At 38.5% G+C, this 13,739-nt stretch overlaps 1 protein-coding gene across 1 annotated transcript; it reads right to left on the bottom strand.

Annotated features, from left to right (window-relative positions):
* Positions 1-11,681: 11,681 nt before the first annotated feature.
* LOC145096038 (uncharacterized) lies at positions 11,682-13,038 on the bottom strand. The gene is made up of 3 exons (XM_079033817.1): positions 12,597-13,038; positions 12,015-12,485; positions 11,682-11,929 (listed from the first exon to the last, which is right to left on the bottom strand). The coding sequence occupies exons 1-3, from the start codon at positions 13,036-13,038 to the stop codon at positions 11,682-11,684; spliced, it is 1,161 nt and encodes a 386-aa protein (XP_078889943.1).
* Positions 13,039-13,739: the final 701 nt, after the last annotated feature.

Below are 13,739 nucleotides of genomic sequence, written 5' to 3'. Positions count from 1 at the left end.
TGATAGGTTATACGTTTCGCTCGTGTTAGCCCTAGTACCTCAGGATAACACTTACATTAGTACTTTTTCCTGTTTACTTTATTTTGTGATACTTTCACATAAACGATGAGTTAGACTAAGTACTTTAGTACTAGTCAATAGAAGGAAAAACTATCATTTAATTACAAAACATTTGGGTCTTGGTAGAAGACTACATTATCATAACAAAACATTCGGGTCTTGGTAGAAGACTACATTGTCATAAAAAACATTCGGGTCTTGGTAGAAGACTACATTATCATAACAAAACATTCGGGTCTTGGTAAAAGACTACATTGTCATAACAAAACATTCGGGTCTTGGTAGGAGACTACATTGTCATAACAAAACATTCGGATCTTGGTAGAAGGCTACATCTCAAACTAATAGAAAATAAGGGATTTTCTAGGGCTTTTGATACCTACATCAACATTTTCATTTAAAGGTTTACATGACTTTTAAAATAGCTTTTAGTAAGCAAGACAATGACACTTAAATACTTATGAATTCACCAGCTCTAAAGCTGATACTCTCTTTCAAAATAACTTGTATTCTCAGGTCATCAGTAGACAGGTACGGTGGCTAGGTTTTGAGAAGACGGAGCAGACAAGTCTCGTCTTTTATTTTGATTGTATATTTTTGGTGTCTTATTACAATGAAAGAACACACATGTATTAAAGCTTTACTTATAATGCAATGGATGATGTTGTTGCTTGTTTACTATCTTACACTGTTGTGATACTGTACATGACGTCCTCCACCCTTGAACGTTTCCACCGTTCGTGGTTTTGGGGTGTGACATTCATCATGGTTGTTATCATGGAGCAGATGATTTCATACCTCTCTCGTCGTGCACTTTGATTGTATCTTTCCATCAGATCGTGGTGCATTTCAAAAGGGTAGAAGTCCTCATAGGACTTTTGGAGTTTCACTGTCATCGTGGCCATCATGATGCATGCCACTTTGGTAGCATCCCTTTCATGTGCCTGGAAGTCAGCGATCTCCTGAGGAGTTGCAGTGGTCTCATCAATCTCCTTAAGATCCTTGTCGAGGACATATTCTTTGTCCTCGTAGCGGGTAATCATCCTGATGTTTCTGATGCATTCATTGAAGTTGGATCCATCAAAAGTGACTTTCCCACACAAGTTCATAAGGGTAAAGGAGCCATTAGGATTAGAGCTAGAAGCAGCATTGTTTGAAGACATCTAAAGGAAGAGGACAAGATTAGTTTAGATATTTAATAGAGTCCTTAATAAAACACCCAAATGTAATATTAAGGCTAGGATCCAATCACAATATATTATAACTTAGAAGAGGTATGCCGTAATCCAAGCTATAACATATTTGAAAGGTAGGTGAATGACGATTCACCAATTTCCACCACGAAAACCGAAATATTAAATATTAGGTTTTTGATTGGTTCTTATAAATTCCTAGATTCTTTTGAGATTCAATGAACTTTTCAAAGGCATGTTTCAATCTCGAGTGTGCCCTCCAAGTTTTGTGACTGGGATACCGAGGATCACAAAACGAGGTGTGAAGTAACCATGCAAATCACTTGGTACCTTTAAAGTTTATCACTCAATCGATGTGCCAGTAAACCACACACGCTCCACCGATACTATGATAAACCTTAAGTCACTATTTACCTACCTTGTTAAGCCCAAGTTAGTGTGCCGGTTAACCACACACTCTCCACCAATGACTTAAACAAAGTGTAAAGTGTAATTTCATGGATTAGCACCTTATTCACATTTTTCCTAAAGTAACTAAGATTGGGAATTTAATAAAAGCATTTTGTTACTTTATAATATTCATCATACTTTTAATGAGAATTTATAAGTCCTTGTCGTACCCGTTCGGCTAACGACCCTCCACCAGTCAAGCAAGCGGTGGGTGAGAGTGGACACCCATTAAGTTGCCATTTTATAGGCAACAACCTTATACCCACCTTATAGACCGGCTTCGTGAATGAGGCGTACTAGCGGTAAGACGACTTTGATCTTATACATATATATTATTATTAACTTATAATACTATAAGTATAAGGGTTGAATTTTAACTTTTAAAATTCTAAGGATTGGAACTAAAGTCTTAATCAAGACTTTACTTGTTCCAAAACTTGAGGGCAAGTTTTGTAAACTTTCAAAACTTTTCATTTCTTGTAATTTATGTGTTAATTAGGGTGTTAAAAAATGAAGACTCTTCATTTTTATAACCCATGTGTTCTTTTAATGGTTTTAAAACAAAGTGACTTTTGGTTTTCCATAACTTGAGGACAAGTTATGGACTCCATTAAAACACATAATGATCAAGAATTAATCTACCACATAGGTTACAAACAATTCCTATGATCATCTAAACATCATAAGATCAAGAACATGAATATGAACACTTTCATGAATAAAAAATTACACTTAAAACTTTGTAATTTTGATAACTGTCATTGTAAATGGATTAGCAAGAACATTACACCATCTAAAAAAAGTTTTCACGTACCAAAACAGTTTAGGGTAATGTTTCTAGTCCATTTCTAGCAACAAAAGTCGAAAATCTGCATTCTGAGGCTCCTACTCGCCGAGTGCACGAACCTACTCGGCGAGTAGGTTGAAGATACACATGAACTCGGCGTGTCCCCCCATGGACTCGGCGAGTTCATCAGGCAGATTGCACAAAATCGACTTTTTTCAACCATTTAGCACAAATAACAAACAAACAAACCTGGCTCTGATACCACTGATGGGTTTTGAGCATTCTAACACTTCCTAAGTGTACATGCAACCCTAATAACCTTGGATCTATGTTTGTCTAATTATCATGCAAAGTTGAATTCCAAGGTTATATTCCTATCTAGCATACATGGGGAACAATTTTTAACTTGAATGAAAGATAGAATAACTTACCTTGTTGCTGCTTATGTTCCTTGAAACCTTGTGAGCCTAGCACCCCAAGTGTGATGCCTCAAATGCTTCACACAACACTAAATGCTCTTGGAAAGACTTTTGAGAGAACACACACTTCTTAAAATCGGCCTAGCCCTCTTGTTTCATATGCGTAGCCAATTTTGGTGAAGAATGGGACTCTTATATAGTGTTGACACATCTAGGGTTACACCATGTAAACCCTAATGTGTCATGACTCTTCATTTCCATGACCCATGGGTTTGTAACTCCCATGGAGCATCCTATGGGTGGAACCCAACTTGATAATCCATGGAGCCTCTTAGTCCACTATACAAGATATGGATGATTTACATAATCAACCCATATATTTAATTAGTTATCTTTTGATCACTTAATTAATTCTAAATTAATTCTTGATCAAACTAATCAAATAATATTATTAATATATTAGAACTTATAATATATTAATAATCTCTAAGTGTTATTTTCTCTCATTTAGTCTATCCAATTTGCATGGTGCCATGCAACCCAAATGGACCATGCCGGGTCGGGTCAAGTACTTACCAGAAATAATTATGGACTTAGACACCTTATCCAACAACTGTACTGAAGGAGTAGCCCGGAAAGCTTGGAGGGTTAGGAGAGATTTGGCCTTATCCATTATGACAGCTTGGTAAAAAACATCTGGAAGTGAGGATGGCCAAGCGACTGTGGACCATATCCTTTTTTGTTCTTCAAAAATGACCTTCGGAATAGCAAACTTGGGAGCTTGAAGAGCGAGGATGCTCTTAGGAGCTTCACCAGGGACATATTCATTTTCTTCTTCACTTGTTTCCTCTTAGGTACTTTTGAGAGGAGATCCAGAGAGAATCTGAAGTTCTTCATTAGATGATTCTTCTTTATCTCGTAGAGAGAACTGAGTACAAGGCTTCGATGGGTGACTCGGTCCTTCTCCCCCTCTTGCATCAGTAAACCTCCGAACCGGTGCAAGGAACAGACAGTCCTTGAGATCATCAAACTTGGAGAAGACTTTCTGAAGGTCGGAAGTGAGTTGAAGAGATAGCGTGTCATAGGTTTCAGCAGTGGGAGCTTGCTCAGAAAGGTGTTTAAAGGTGGTGCTGAGAATAGAAATCATCTCATCAAACTTATGGTTCGGAACATCAACAATGTTCCAAGTTGAACGAAGAAGTTTGATGAGGACTTGTTGAATAATCAAATTCATTTCATCATTCTTCCGGATCTCCTTCTCTAATCGTTGAATTTGTTTCTCATGATGAACATGAGTCTGCTTGATTAGTTTGTTGGTAGCAGACACAAGGTCGTCATGAACCTTAAGCATAGAAGAGATGGTGTTGAGGTAGTTGTCGACTAGAGCATCATATTTTGAGTCAATTTGCTCTATGGTGTGCTTTAGGCGGAGAGAGATTAATTGGTCCAACCGGGCTTCTCTTTCTTTAACAGACGGTCCGGACGATTTTGAGAGAGATTAGAGAATGACATCAAGTTTTGTATCTAGTCCGAGGACTTGTTGATCCAGTTTGTAGTTCAGTTGAGTGACTGAGTTTTCAACTGATGACACTTTTGCCATAGTGTCAGAGACAGTAGTCCGGATCTCCAGGAGAGCAAAAGGATCAACATAATCATCAACAGATGATTCCGAATCAGAGTCAGAATGTTGTAGAGAGGACTTGTGAGGATGAGTTGAGGGACCTGGTTTGGTGGTTGCATCGTCTTCCTGATGTTTTGAGGGACATAACCCATTCAGAGAGGTGAAGGATGAAGATCCGAAGTCAAATGCGGACTTAGAACCAGATGGTTTGGATTGGAAGTGAGTAGATGCTTTGAAGGTGAATTCTGGAATGTGCCTGGCATCGGTGTCCCGCAATACTTCTTCAGAAATTTCTTCTTCCGGATCAGTGTGGAAAGGACTTTGGTGAGTGGTGATATGAGGTTGTGTGGAAGTGAGTTTATCATCTGTGTCAGCTTCAGTAGGAGGAGTATAAGGCAAATTGCTCTGAATGGACCTATTTCTCATTGAAATCAGAGTGGATTCCACTTGAGCTCGGGTGAGATCTAGATGCCTGGATGCAGCCCTGTTAACATAATCTATCCAATCGGGATCATTTACCCCTGGTCGTCCTTTACTCCTTAAGGCTATCAGACCAGTTGAGGCATTGGAAGTGGGATGGACTACTCCTCCTTCCGGATTCTTGGGGTCTGGAACAATGGTTCCTGAGTGTGTGCATGTTGAAGAAATAATAGGATTATCAAAAGTGACTCGTGGGTGTGTTCCAGGGGGCTGCAAGGAACTTTGATCAACACCAGCATCACCATTTTGAGAGGGTGAGGGTGGATTATGTGGAGACTCCCCGTGAGTGTGTGCGTGTGATGTTGAAACATCGAGGGGTACCTCAGATGAATGGACAGGGGGGTGTGCGGACGTCTAGAATCAGGCGGAATGTCATGGGTGCCCTCCTGTGGAGAGGAGGCACTAACTTTGGTTTTCTTTTTGGCTTTGGGTTTAGTGGGAGAAGATTTTCTCTTGGTTGATTTTTTAGGTTTGGGTCCGGACACGATAGGGTTTGGCCTCTTCCGAAGTGGGTTCAATAGAGACCGGGGCAGATTGTGTTGGGTCGAACACAACCAAAGTCTCTAAGTGCTTTTTTTAAGTAAAGAGAATCAGAAGGGATAAAAGCCAACATGTGGTCCGGAAGACGTCTGACCGGACCAAATGTGGATTGGTCCAGAATTCTATAGGCCTTAACAAGTTTGAAGGAATTACATACCTCTGGAGGAATGGTGTTCACCGGAATGGGAACATTGAGTTCCTTGAAGACTTGCTCTATTGTCAGAGCCCAAAATCTAGGGCTTGAAATTTCATTTGCTTTTCTCTTAATGGAAAACTTGCAGAAGTCTTGCCATAAGACTTCAGGGAGATCAACTGCATTGTCACGTCCGGAGTAGATGCTAAAGACGTCATTCAGCTAGTCATTGCTTAATGTGTCCGTTCCTCCGTGCTTGCCAGAAAGACCACGTATGATGAGATGCATCAAAGCAGTCCATAACCCAGAGACATCACTTTTCTTGAAGTCTTTTGCTCGGTAATTTTGAGTGTATACTATGTATCGCAGAAAGGTCTGGAACTCTTCAGTCGTTGGTTCAACGACTTTGAAACCTTTGGGATTAGGTTTGACTCTAATCGCCTTGAGAAAGGTCGATTTGTAGATGGGAATAGAGCGATCTCCAATGATGGTGGTTTCCAGAACGCCATCTTCAAGCTTGATACTGGTGAATGCACGGTGGAGATGATGAAGTGGTAGTGGTGGATCAGGGATTTTGGTAAGTGGGATGGAGATGGGGTGGTTAGCGATGAACTCGATCATTACTCTGATCGATTCATCGTAGTCCAATGGGTTAAGAGAGAACAGTAGAGTTGTATGTCTCAAGAAGGGTTCTTGATCTGCAGAAGAAGATGAACCTTTAGAGCCTTTGGATGACTTCTTTCTAGCGATTGATTTCCTGGGAGTGGACATGATTTTGGTTGTGTTTTGTAAGGACTCCATTTTTGAAGAGGGATTAGTGCTCGAAGAACACGAAGAACAATGAGGGTTTTTTTGGAAGAATTGCAGTTAAGTGAGCGTAAAGAGATAATGTGAGGATCCGAAGAAGTATTTATAGGTAAGGGAAGATGGGTCGGGTTGAAAATGGTAATGATGAGGATCCGAAGTTAACCGGGTCGCATTAAATGAGTTTATACCTTTTTGGGGGTTGAGGTGACAGGAACGCGAAAGGTTGAGTGGTTCGAAGTTGAAAATAGAATAGCAACCGGCGATATGATGTTTGCTTTTAGGATTGGTACAGTCATGGGTTGAGGTTCAAGGAGAAAGGGATAAGGATTCCAAAAAGTAACCGTTGCTGAGAGTTCAGTGTAAAACCTTCTGGTATTCCGGATGAGTAAATCAGGGATGACTAAGATCCGATAGATACATGGGCGAGTTCTGAATTTATTCTTTTGAAGCAGTTCCGGAGTGAGAAATGTTCCGGAGAGAATTTGAACTTTATTTTGAAAATCTGAAGCAACTTGAAATTCCGGATGAGAATAGAAAATATCAGAGCAATTTGAAATTCTGGAGTACTTTTTGAAATTCCGGTGTGCTTTTTGAAATTCCGGACAAGATTTTGAAAATTCCGGAGCAATTTGAAATTCCGGAGTACTTTTTGAAATTCCGGAGTGCTTTTTGAAATTCCGGTCAAGATTTTGAAAATTCCAGAGCAAGTTTAAAATTCCGGACAGGATTTTGAAAATTCCGGAGCATGTTGATTATGATGATGGTCAATCCAGATCGTCGTAAAGAAGAGAATAAACTGTTTAACTTAAGAAACTCAAGGGATAATTAGTAAAAGAGACAAGTAACAGGATCTTGTGTATTTAGAGGAAAAATAGTTCCGAAGCAGAATGAATGAGTTCGGAGCATATACTTCTTCTAAATACTTCTATCAAAGAGAACATGTCTCCTAAAAGATGTCACACCCCAAAACCAAGAACGACAGAAACGTTCTGGGGTGGAGGACGTCATGTATAGTATCACAACAATGAAAAGTAGTAAACAAGAAACAACATCATCCATTGCATTAATAATATAATTTTAATACAAGTGTGCTCTAACAATTTATGATAAACACTAAAGTATAATCAAAATGAAAGATGAGTCTTGAATGAGCTCCATCTTCTCTAAACCTTGCATCAGTACCTGTCTATCGTTGACCTGAGGATACAAGTTATTTTGAAAGCGAGTATCAGCTTAAAGCTGGTGAGATCATAAGTATTTTAGTGTCTTAATTTGTATGTAAGTATTTGTATGTAATTGAAATGTAAGTATGACATGTAATGAAAGACATGCAAATGTTTTGAAAGCAAGTTTGTGTAAGTATGAAAATGTTTGTAAAACAACTATAAACGTTTGAAAAACCCTAGAAATCCCTATGATTCCTACTAATATAAAAGGCAGTCTTCTACCAAGACCTATCTGTTCTAAATGTTGTCTTCTACCAAGACTTAACTGTTCTAAACGTAGTCTTCTACCAAGACTTAACTGTTCTAAATGTAGTCTTCTACCAAGACCCAACTGTGCTATTATTATTATTATTATTATTATTATTATTATTATAAGAATTTGTATCCTTTGGTACTAGGATACTCAAATAATTCACCTCATCGGTTATGTGAATGAGTCACAAGATAGAGGCAATAATATAAATAACCTAAGTATTATCCTTTTGTACTAGGATAACTAACAGTGTCAACTGAAGACATCCGTAGATGTACATTTACCTCTGTTGCTAACAGTTGGGTGTAGGAACAGTTAGTCCCTTAAAGTATACCTGTAATGGTATCAACCGTTGACATCCGTGGATGTGCTTTTACCTCTGTAGCTAACAGAGATTCTAGGAATGGTTAGTCCCGCAAAGTATCATTTGGTACTAGGATATTAAATCCCACCTATCTCGACGATTATGTGATTGTATCACAAAGTGAAGATAAGAATGAGGATTATATAACAGAATCTATACATCTATTAATGTGTTCATGTAAGTGTATATATGTAAACGTATTCATGTAAGTGTATTCATGTAAATGTACTCATGTAGATGTATCTATGTAAATGTTCTGTAATGTTCTGCGTGTGCTAGCTGTACGTGTGTTCTCTCTCTATCTAGCATGTATAGTAATGTACTGTGTGTACTAGCTGTAATGTGTGTTCTCTCTCTATCTAGCAAGTATTGACTCATGAATGAACTGACTCATTGTATGATATCGTGTTCTAGTAATAGTTCTAGTATCTTCCTAAGCGTTTTAAACATTGCTTATATAACAATACATACGTAGGCATGCAATTGATAATATAAAAGCATAAAATAATTTTTGTAAAACCTTTGAACATAATTATTATCTAAGAAAAGATTGACTTGATGTCAATCTATAAAACGGGTTGAAAGCATGGGTTTGATAAAACAATTTAAGTATAAAGAAACGTTTGGTGGTAACACAATTGTAAATGAGTTTGAAATGAAACATACAGTGTAAAATAAGGAGTTTTAAACATATAAAACGTTTATGAAAATCATTTGAAGAAATCCGTTTGGTAAAACGGCTAATGAGTAGTAAATCATTTGAATGCTGCTTATTAATCACATGTGATTGATATAATAACTAGCATGATTCTACTTGTACCCCCCATAAAACATTTAAAAACAGTTAAAACATTGATTAAGGGGTATGAACTCACTTGTAGTGAGTGGTACGGATGAACTGAAGAGGTAGTACTGCTAGGTGTCAAGTGAAGTCTTGAACACACTCTATGACCCTAGTTAACATATAATATCACATATATGTATCAAATTAGTCTGCAAACAACTAACAAACAAAGTTAAGACATCCTAGGACATGCTAAACACTTATACAAGTGTTATAAGTCTCACGGGTTGCATCTAAGTGTTATAGGGCAAAGCTATTGGGTTTTAGGGTTCAAGGGAACCCCTAAAATGAGTTTACTTCCTAAAGACCAATACCCCTTGAGTTTACGGTCATAAACTCTTGAGTTTACGGTGGTAAACTCCTAACCTGTTGACCATTTGTTGTTTTGAAGTCTTCTAAGCTATTCCAAGCATTCCTACTTCATGTTTAAGCCTTAGGAAGTGTTGTGTGGCATCAAAACACTCCTAAATGGAGTTTACGATCTAAGGACCATTCCTATATGAGTTTACTACCGTAAAATCTCATGGACTTATGTATTTTGGTGTTTTCAAGTCCTAAACACTTCAAGCTAAAAGCCTAGGTTAGATTCTAGGCATTAGGAGTAAATATGGGACATTTGAACACCTTTTGGGGTGTTTACGGTTTTAGGAGATCCCCAAATTGTAAACACATATAAATGATTGTTTTCTTGTTCTTTTATGTGATAAACACATTAAGGATGGATCTAGACAAGTCCCTAAGGCATAGTGAAGCATCTAGACACCTTAAAGCACCCTTTGGCACAAAACTTGGTGTTTACGGTTTTGGGAGCCTCCCAAAATCGTGAACACTTTGTTCTTGGTGTTATTGGGACTTTTCCTAGGTATAAATATGTATAGCAAGCTTTAAATGACTCTAGGATAGAAGTACTTACTTTGTGGAAGCTTGAAATGAACTTAAAGTCCAAGAACACTAGTGTGTGTTCTTGGTGTTTTGGAAATCTAGTCAAAACACATAAATGGATGGATGAAAAGATGTACAATCACTAGATTAAGTGTTATACTAACTTGAAAGGGCTAGAAACACTTACTAGATTGAAGATATTGAGCAAAAACTTGGATGATACTTGAGAGAGTTTTTGGAGTTTACTCTTTTAGGTAAAATGAAAAGTGATCTAATTTGGGGAGTAAACTCATGCTTAAGGCATGAGTTTACGGTTTTTGAGGGTGTTTACAGCCCAAACATAATAGTTTGGCCATGAGCTTCTAAGCTACGTGGTATTCGCGGTTTAGAAATTTCAAGACCTGAGACGGACCATCCGTTCACCCGTTCGTTTAAAGATTAATTATTAAAATAATCAAACGAACTTTAATTTCCTAAAAATAAGTAAAAGTGAACTTGACTTATAATATGGAGTGATTGACTTTTAGGGTTTAACCGAATGATAATTCCGGGTTGTCACAAAAGAATTGAGGATCAAGCATCATCATACCCATTTTGTTCAGAAAACCATTAAATTTGGTTTCGTCTAATGCCTTGGTAAAGACATCAGCAATTTCATCGTCAGATGGAACAAATATAAGTTCAATATTGCCATTTAGAACATGATCTTTAATAAAATGGTACCAGATGTCAATGTGCTTCGTCATGGAGTGCTGGATTAGGTTGTGAGAGATGGAAATGGCACTTTGAGAATCACAGTAGATAGGAATGCATTGAAATCGGTCACCATCATCCAAGAGTTGAGATTTCATCCAGAGAACTTGAGAGGTACAGCTAGCAGCAACAATGTATTAAGCTTCGGCTGTAGAGAGAGCAATGCCGTTCTGTTTCTTGGATGACCAGCTGACTAAACGACCACCTAGTAAGTTACATCCTCCTGATGTACTTTTCCTATCGAGTTGAAGACCACCAAAGTTTGAATCCGAGTAAGCTTGCAGAAGGAAACTTTCATTTGCTGGATACCAGATTCCGAGATTCTTTGTACCTTTGAGGTGTCGGAATATTTGCTTCACAGCTAAAAGATGAGACATCTTCAGATTGACTTGAAATCTGGCACATAAGCATGTTGAGAACATTATGTCCGGTCGACTTGCAGTGAGATAAAGTAAGGATCCAATCATTCCACGATACTTCTTTTCATCTACAGAAACACCTGAGGGGTCAGCAAATATTTTGTGACCGAAGCCCATGGGTACCTTGGCTGAGGCACAAGATTCCATAGAGTATTTCTTGAGAAGCTCAGAAATGTACTTCTCTTAGTGAATGAAGATGCTTTTGTTATTTTGTTTAACTTGAAGTCCTAGAAAGAAACTTAATTCTCTGTTCATGCTCATCTGAAACTGTTTGATCATTAAGTTTGCAAAATCTTCAACCATGGATGAGTTCGTAGATCCAAAAATGATGTCGTCCACATATATTTGAACCAACATAAGATGTCTTCCATTTGATCTTCTCAATAGAGTAGGATCTAGAATTCTTCTTTGAAAACCTGAGCGTTTGAGAAAGTCGGTGAGGGTCTCATACTAGGCACGAGGAGCTTGCTTGAGACCATAGACAACTTTACGGAGCTTGTAGCAGTAGTTCGGAAATGAGAGATTAATGAAACCGGGAGGCTGTTGAAGATATACTTCAGTGTCAAGCTCACCATTAAGAAAAACACTCTTAACATCCATTTGATAAACTTTGAAACCTTTGTGGGATGTATATGTAAGAAAGATTTTGATAGCTTCTAGTCGTGCAACAGGAGCAAATGTTTCATCATAGTCAAGACCTTCAATTTGAGTGAAACCTTTAGCTACCAATCTTGCCTTATTTCGGATGATAACTCATGAATCGTCTAGTTTGTTGCGATATACCCATCTTGTGCCGACAACACGGTGGTTCGGGGTGAGGAGGAACAAGAGTCCATACTTCGTTTCGGTCAAATTCAACCAATTCTTCTTGCATGGCTGTAATCCAGTCAGCATGCTCCAATGCTTCCTTAATGGATTTTGGTTCGATCATAGAAATGAAGGATGAGAAATGACATTCATTTTGGATACTAGAAGCAGAGTGAGTCTGTACACCAGCATTAAGATTTCCAATCACTTGGTTGGGAGGATGATCCTTGGTCCAAACGTGCAATTTGGGAAGTTCTTGAGCAGCGGTCGATTCAATATCAACAATAGGATTTAGTTGCTCCCCTTGAATGATTTGAATTTGAGGATGATGCTCCACCTGAACTTCTGAACCAGAGATATTTACATCATCATCTGAGGGAAACTCAAAGAAATTTTCGTTGTCGTCATTATTGATTGGATTGGAGTCATCGAATTCAACAGCTGTATCTTGAAAGCCATTCACATTTGATTCACGATAAGGATTAGTATTATTCTCCCCCTCAACCTGAGAAGGTTGAAATGGTTCGGAATCAAATGGTGACAGGCTCGGAAGAGGACCGGATAGGTTGTGAGAAACTGGGGCTTCCGAAGGAGGAATTTGAATTGGAGATGCTTTTGATTGAGATTCGGAATCAAGAGCGGTTTCGGAAGGGCCAAAGAGGGTTTCAAAATCAACTTCGAGGATAGTTTGAGGGTTAGGACATCCTGACGGAGGAGCACCAGACTCCATAATGTGAGTAGTGATGTGAGAGGGGCCAGAATTCCAAATGAAGTTGTCATCAAATGTAACATCAAATCTTTCTTCTAGAACACGAGTTCTTCGATTAAGAACTCTGTAAGCCTTGGATTTTGAAGAGTACCCAAGAAAGATAGCTTCATCGGCTTTGGGTTGGAATTTTGTAAGATGATCACGGTTGTTTTTGATGAAGCATCTGCATCCGAAGACATGTAGAAACGAGATAGTCGGATTGCGACCATTCATTGCTTTGTATGGTGTCATGTTGAGATGTCGATTGATGATGCTTCAATTTTGAGTGAATCAGGCGGTTGATACAACTTCAGCCCAAAGATAGAGCAGCATGTTTGCATAGTTTAGCATTGATCGAGCAGCTTCAACAAGTGTTCCATTGTATCTTTCAACTACACCATTTTGTTGAGGAGTGTAGGGAGCTGAAAGGTTGTGGTTGATCCCTTTTTCTGTGAGAAACTTCTCAATGGTGGAATTAACAAATTCCGAACCATTATCACTGCGGATTCTTCTGACCGGGAGCTTGATGAGAACTTCTATTCCTTTGATAAAATTGATGAGCTCAGAGGCTGTTTCGGATTTTAGCCTCAGGAAGAAAACCCAGTTGAACCTTGTAAAGTCGTCAACGATCACAAGAATGTATTTCTTATGATGAAGACTTTCTATAGTGGAAGGTCCACAAAGATCAATGTGTAGAAGTTCCAAAGGATCTGAGATAGATTTTTCGATAATGACTGGATGACCCTTCTTTGATTGCTTACCATACTCACATACAACACATAAATGATCATTTTCAAACTTGAGAAGAGGTAAACCTCTTACCATTTCACCAGACACAAGATCATTCATATACCGAAAGTTCAGATGTGTGAGCCTTCGGTGCCATAGCCAACTAATGTCAGGAACAACTTTGGAGAGAAGACAGAGTTGAGGTTTGCCAATAATCATGTTGA

Source organism: Lactuca serriola, chromosome 3 (genome assembly GCF_051521515.1).
Source record: "Lactuca serriola cultivar US96UC23 chromosome 3, Lser_US96UC23_V15, whole genome shotgun sequence".
NCBI lineage: Eukaryota > Viridiplantae > Streptophyta > Magnoliopsida > Asterales > Asteraceae > Lactuca > Lactuca serriola.
Note: the sequence above shows the minus strand (reverse complement) of the source record. Positions and strands in the feature narration are given on the sequence as shown.

Coding starts and splice junctions, on each gene's coding strand:
- LOC145096038 (XM_079033817.1), bottom strand. CDS start 13,038: ATGACACCATACAAAGCAATGAATGGTCGCAATCCGACTATCTCGTTT. Junction 12,486..12,596: donor AGTTTCTCACAACCTATCCG/GTCCTCTTCCGA, acceptor ATGGCTTTCAAG/ATACAGCTGTTGAATTCGAT. Junction 11,930..12,014: donor GTGTTGTCGGCACAAGATGG/GTATATCGCAAC, acceptor CTCAAATTGAAG/GTCTTGACTATGATGAAACA.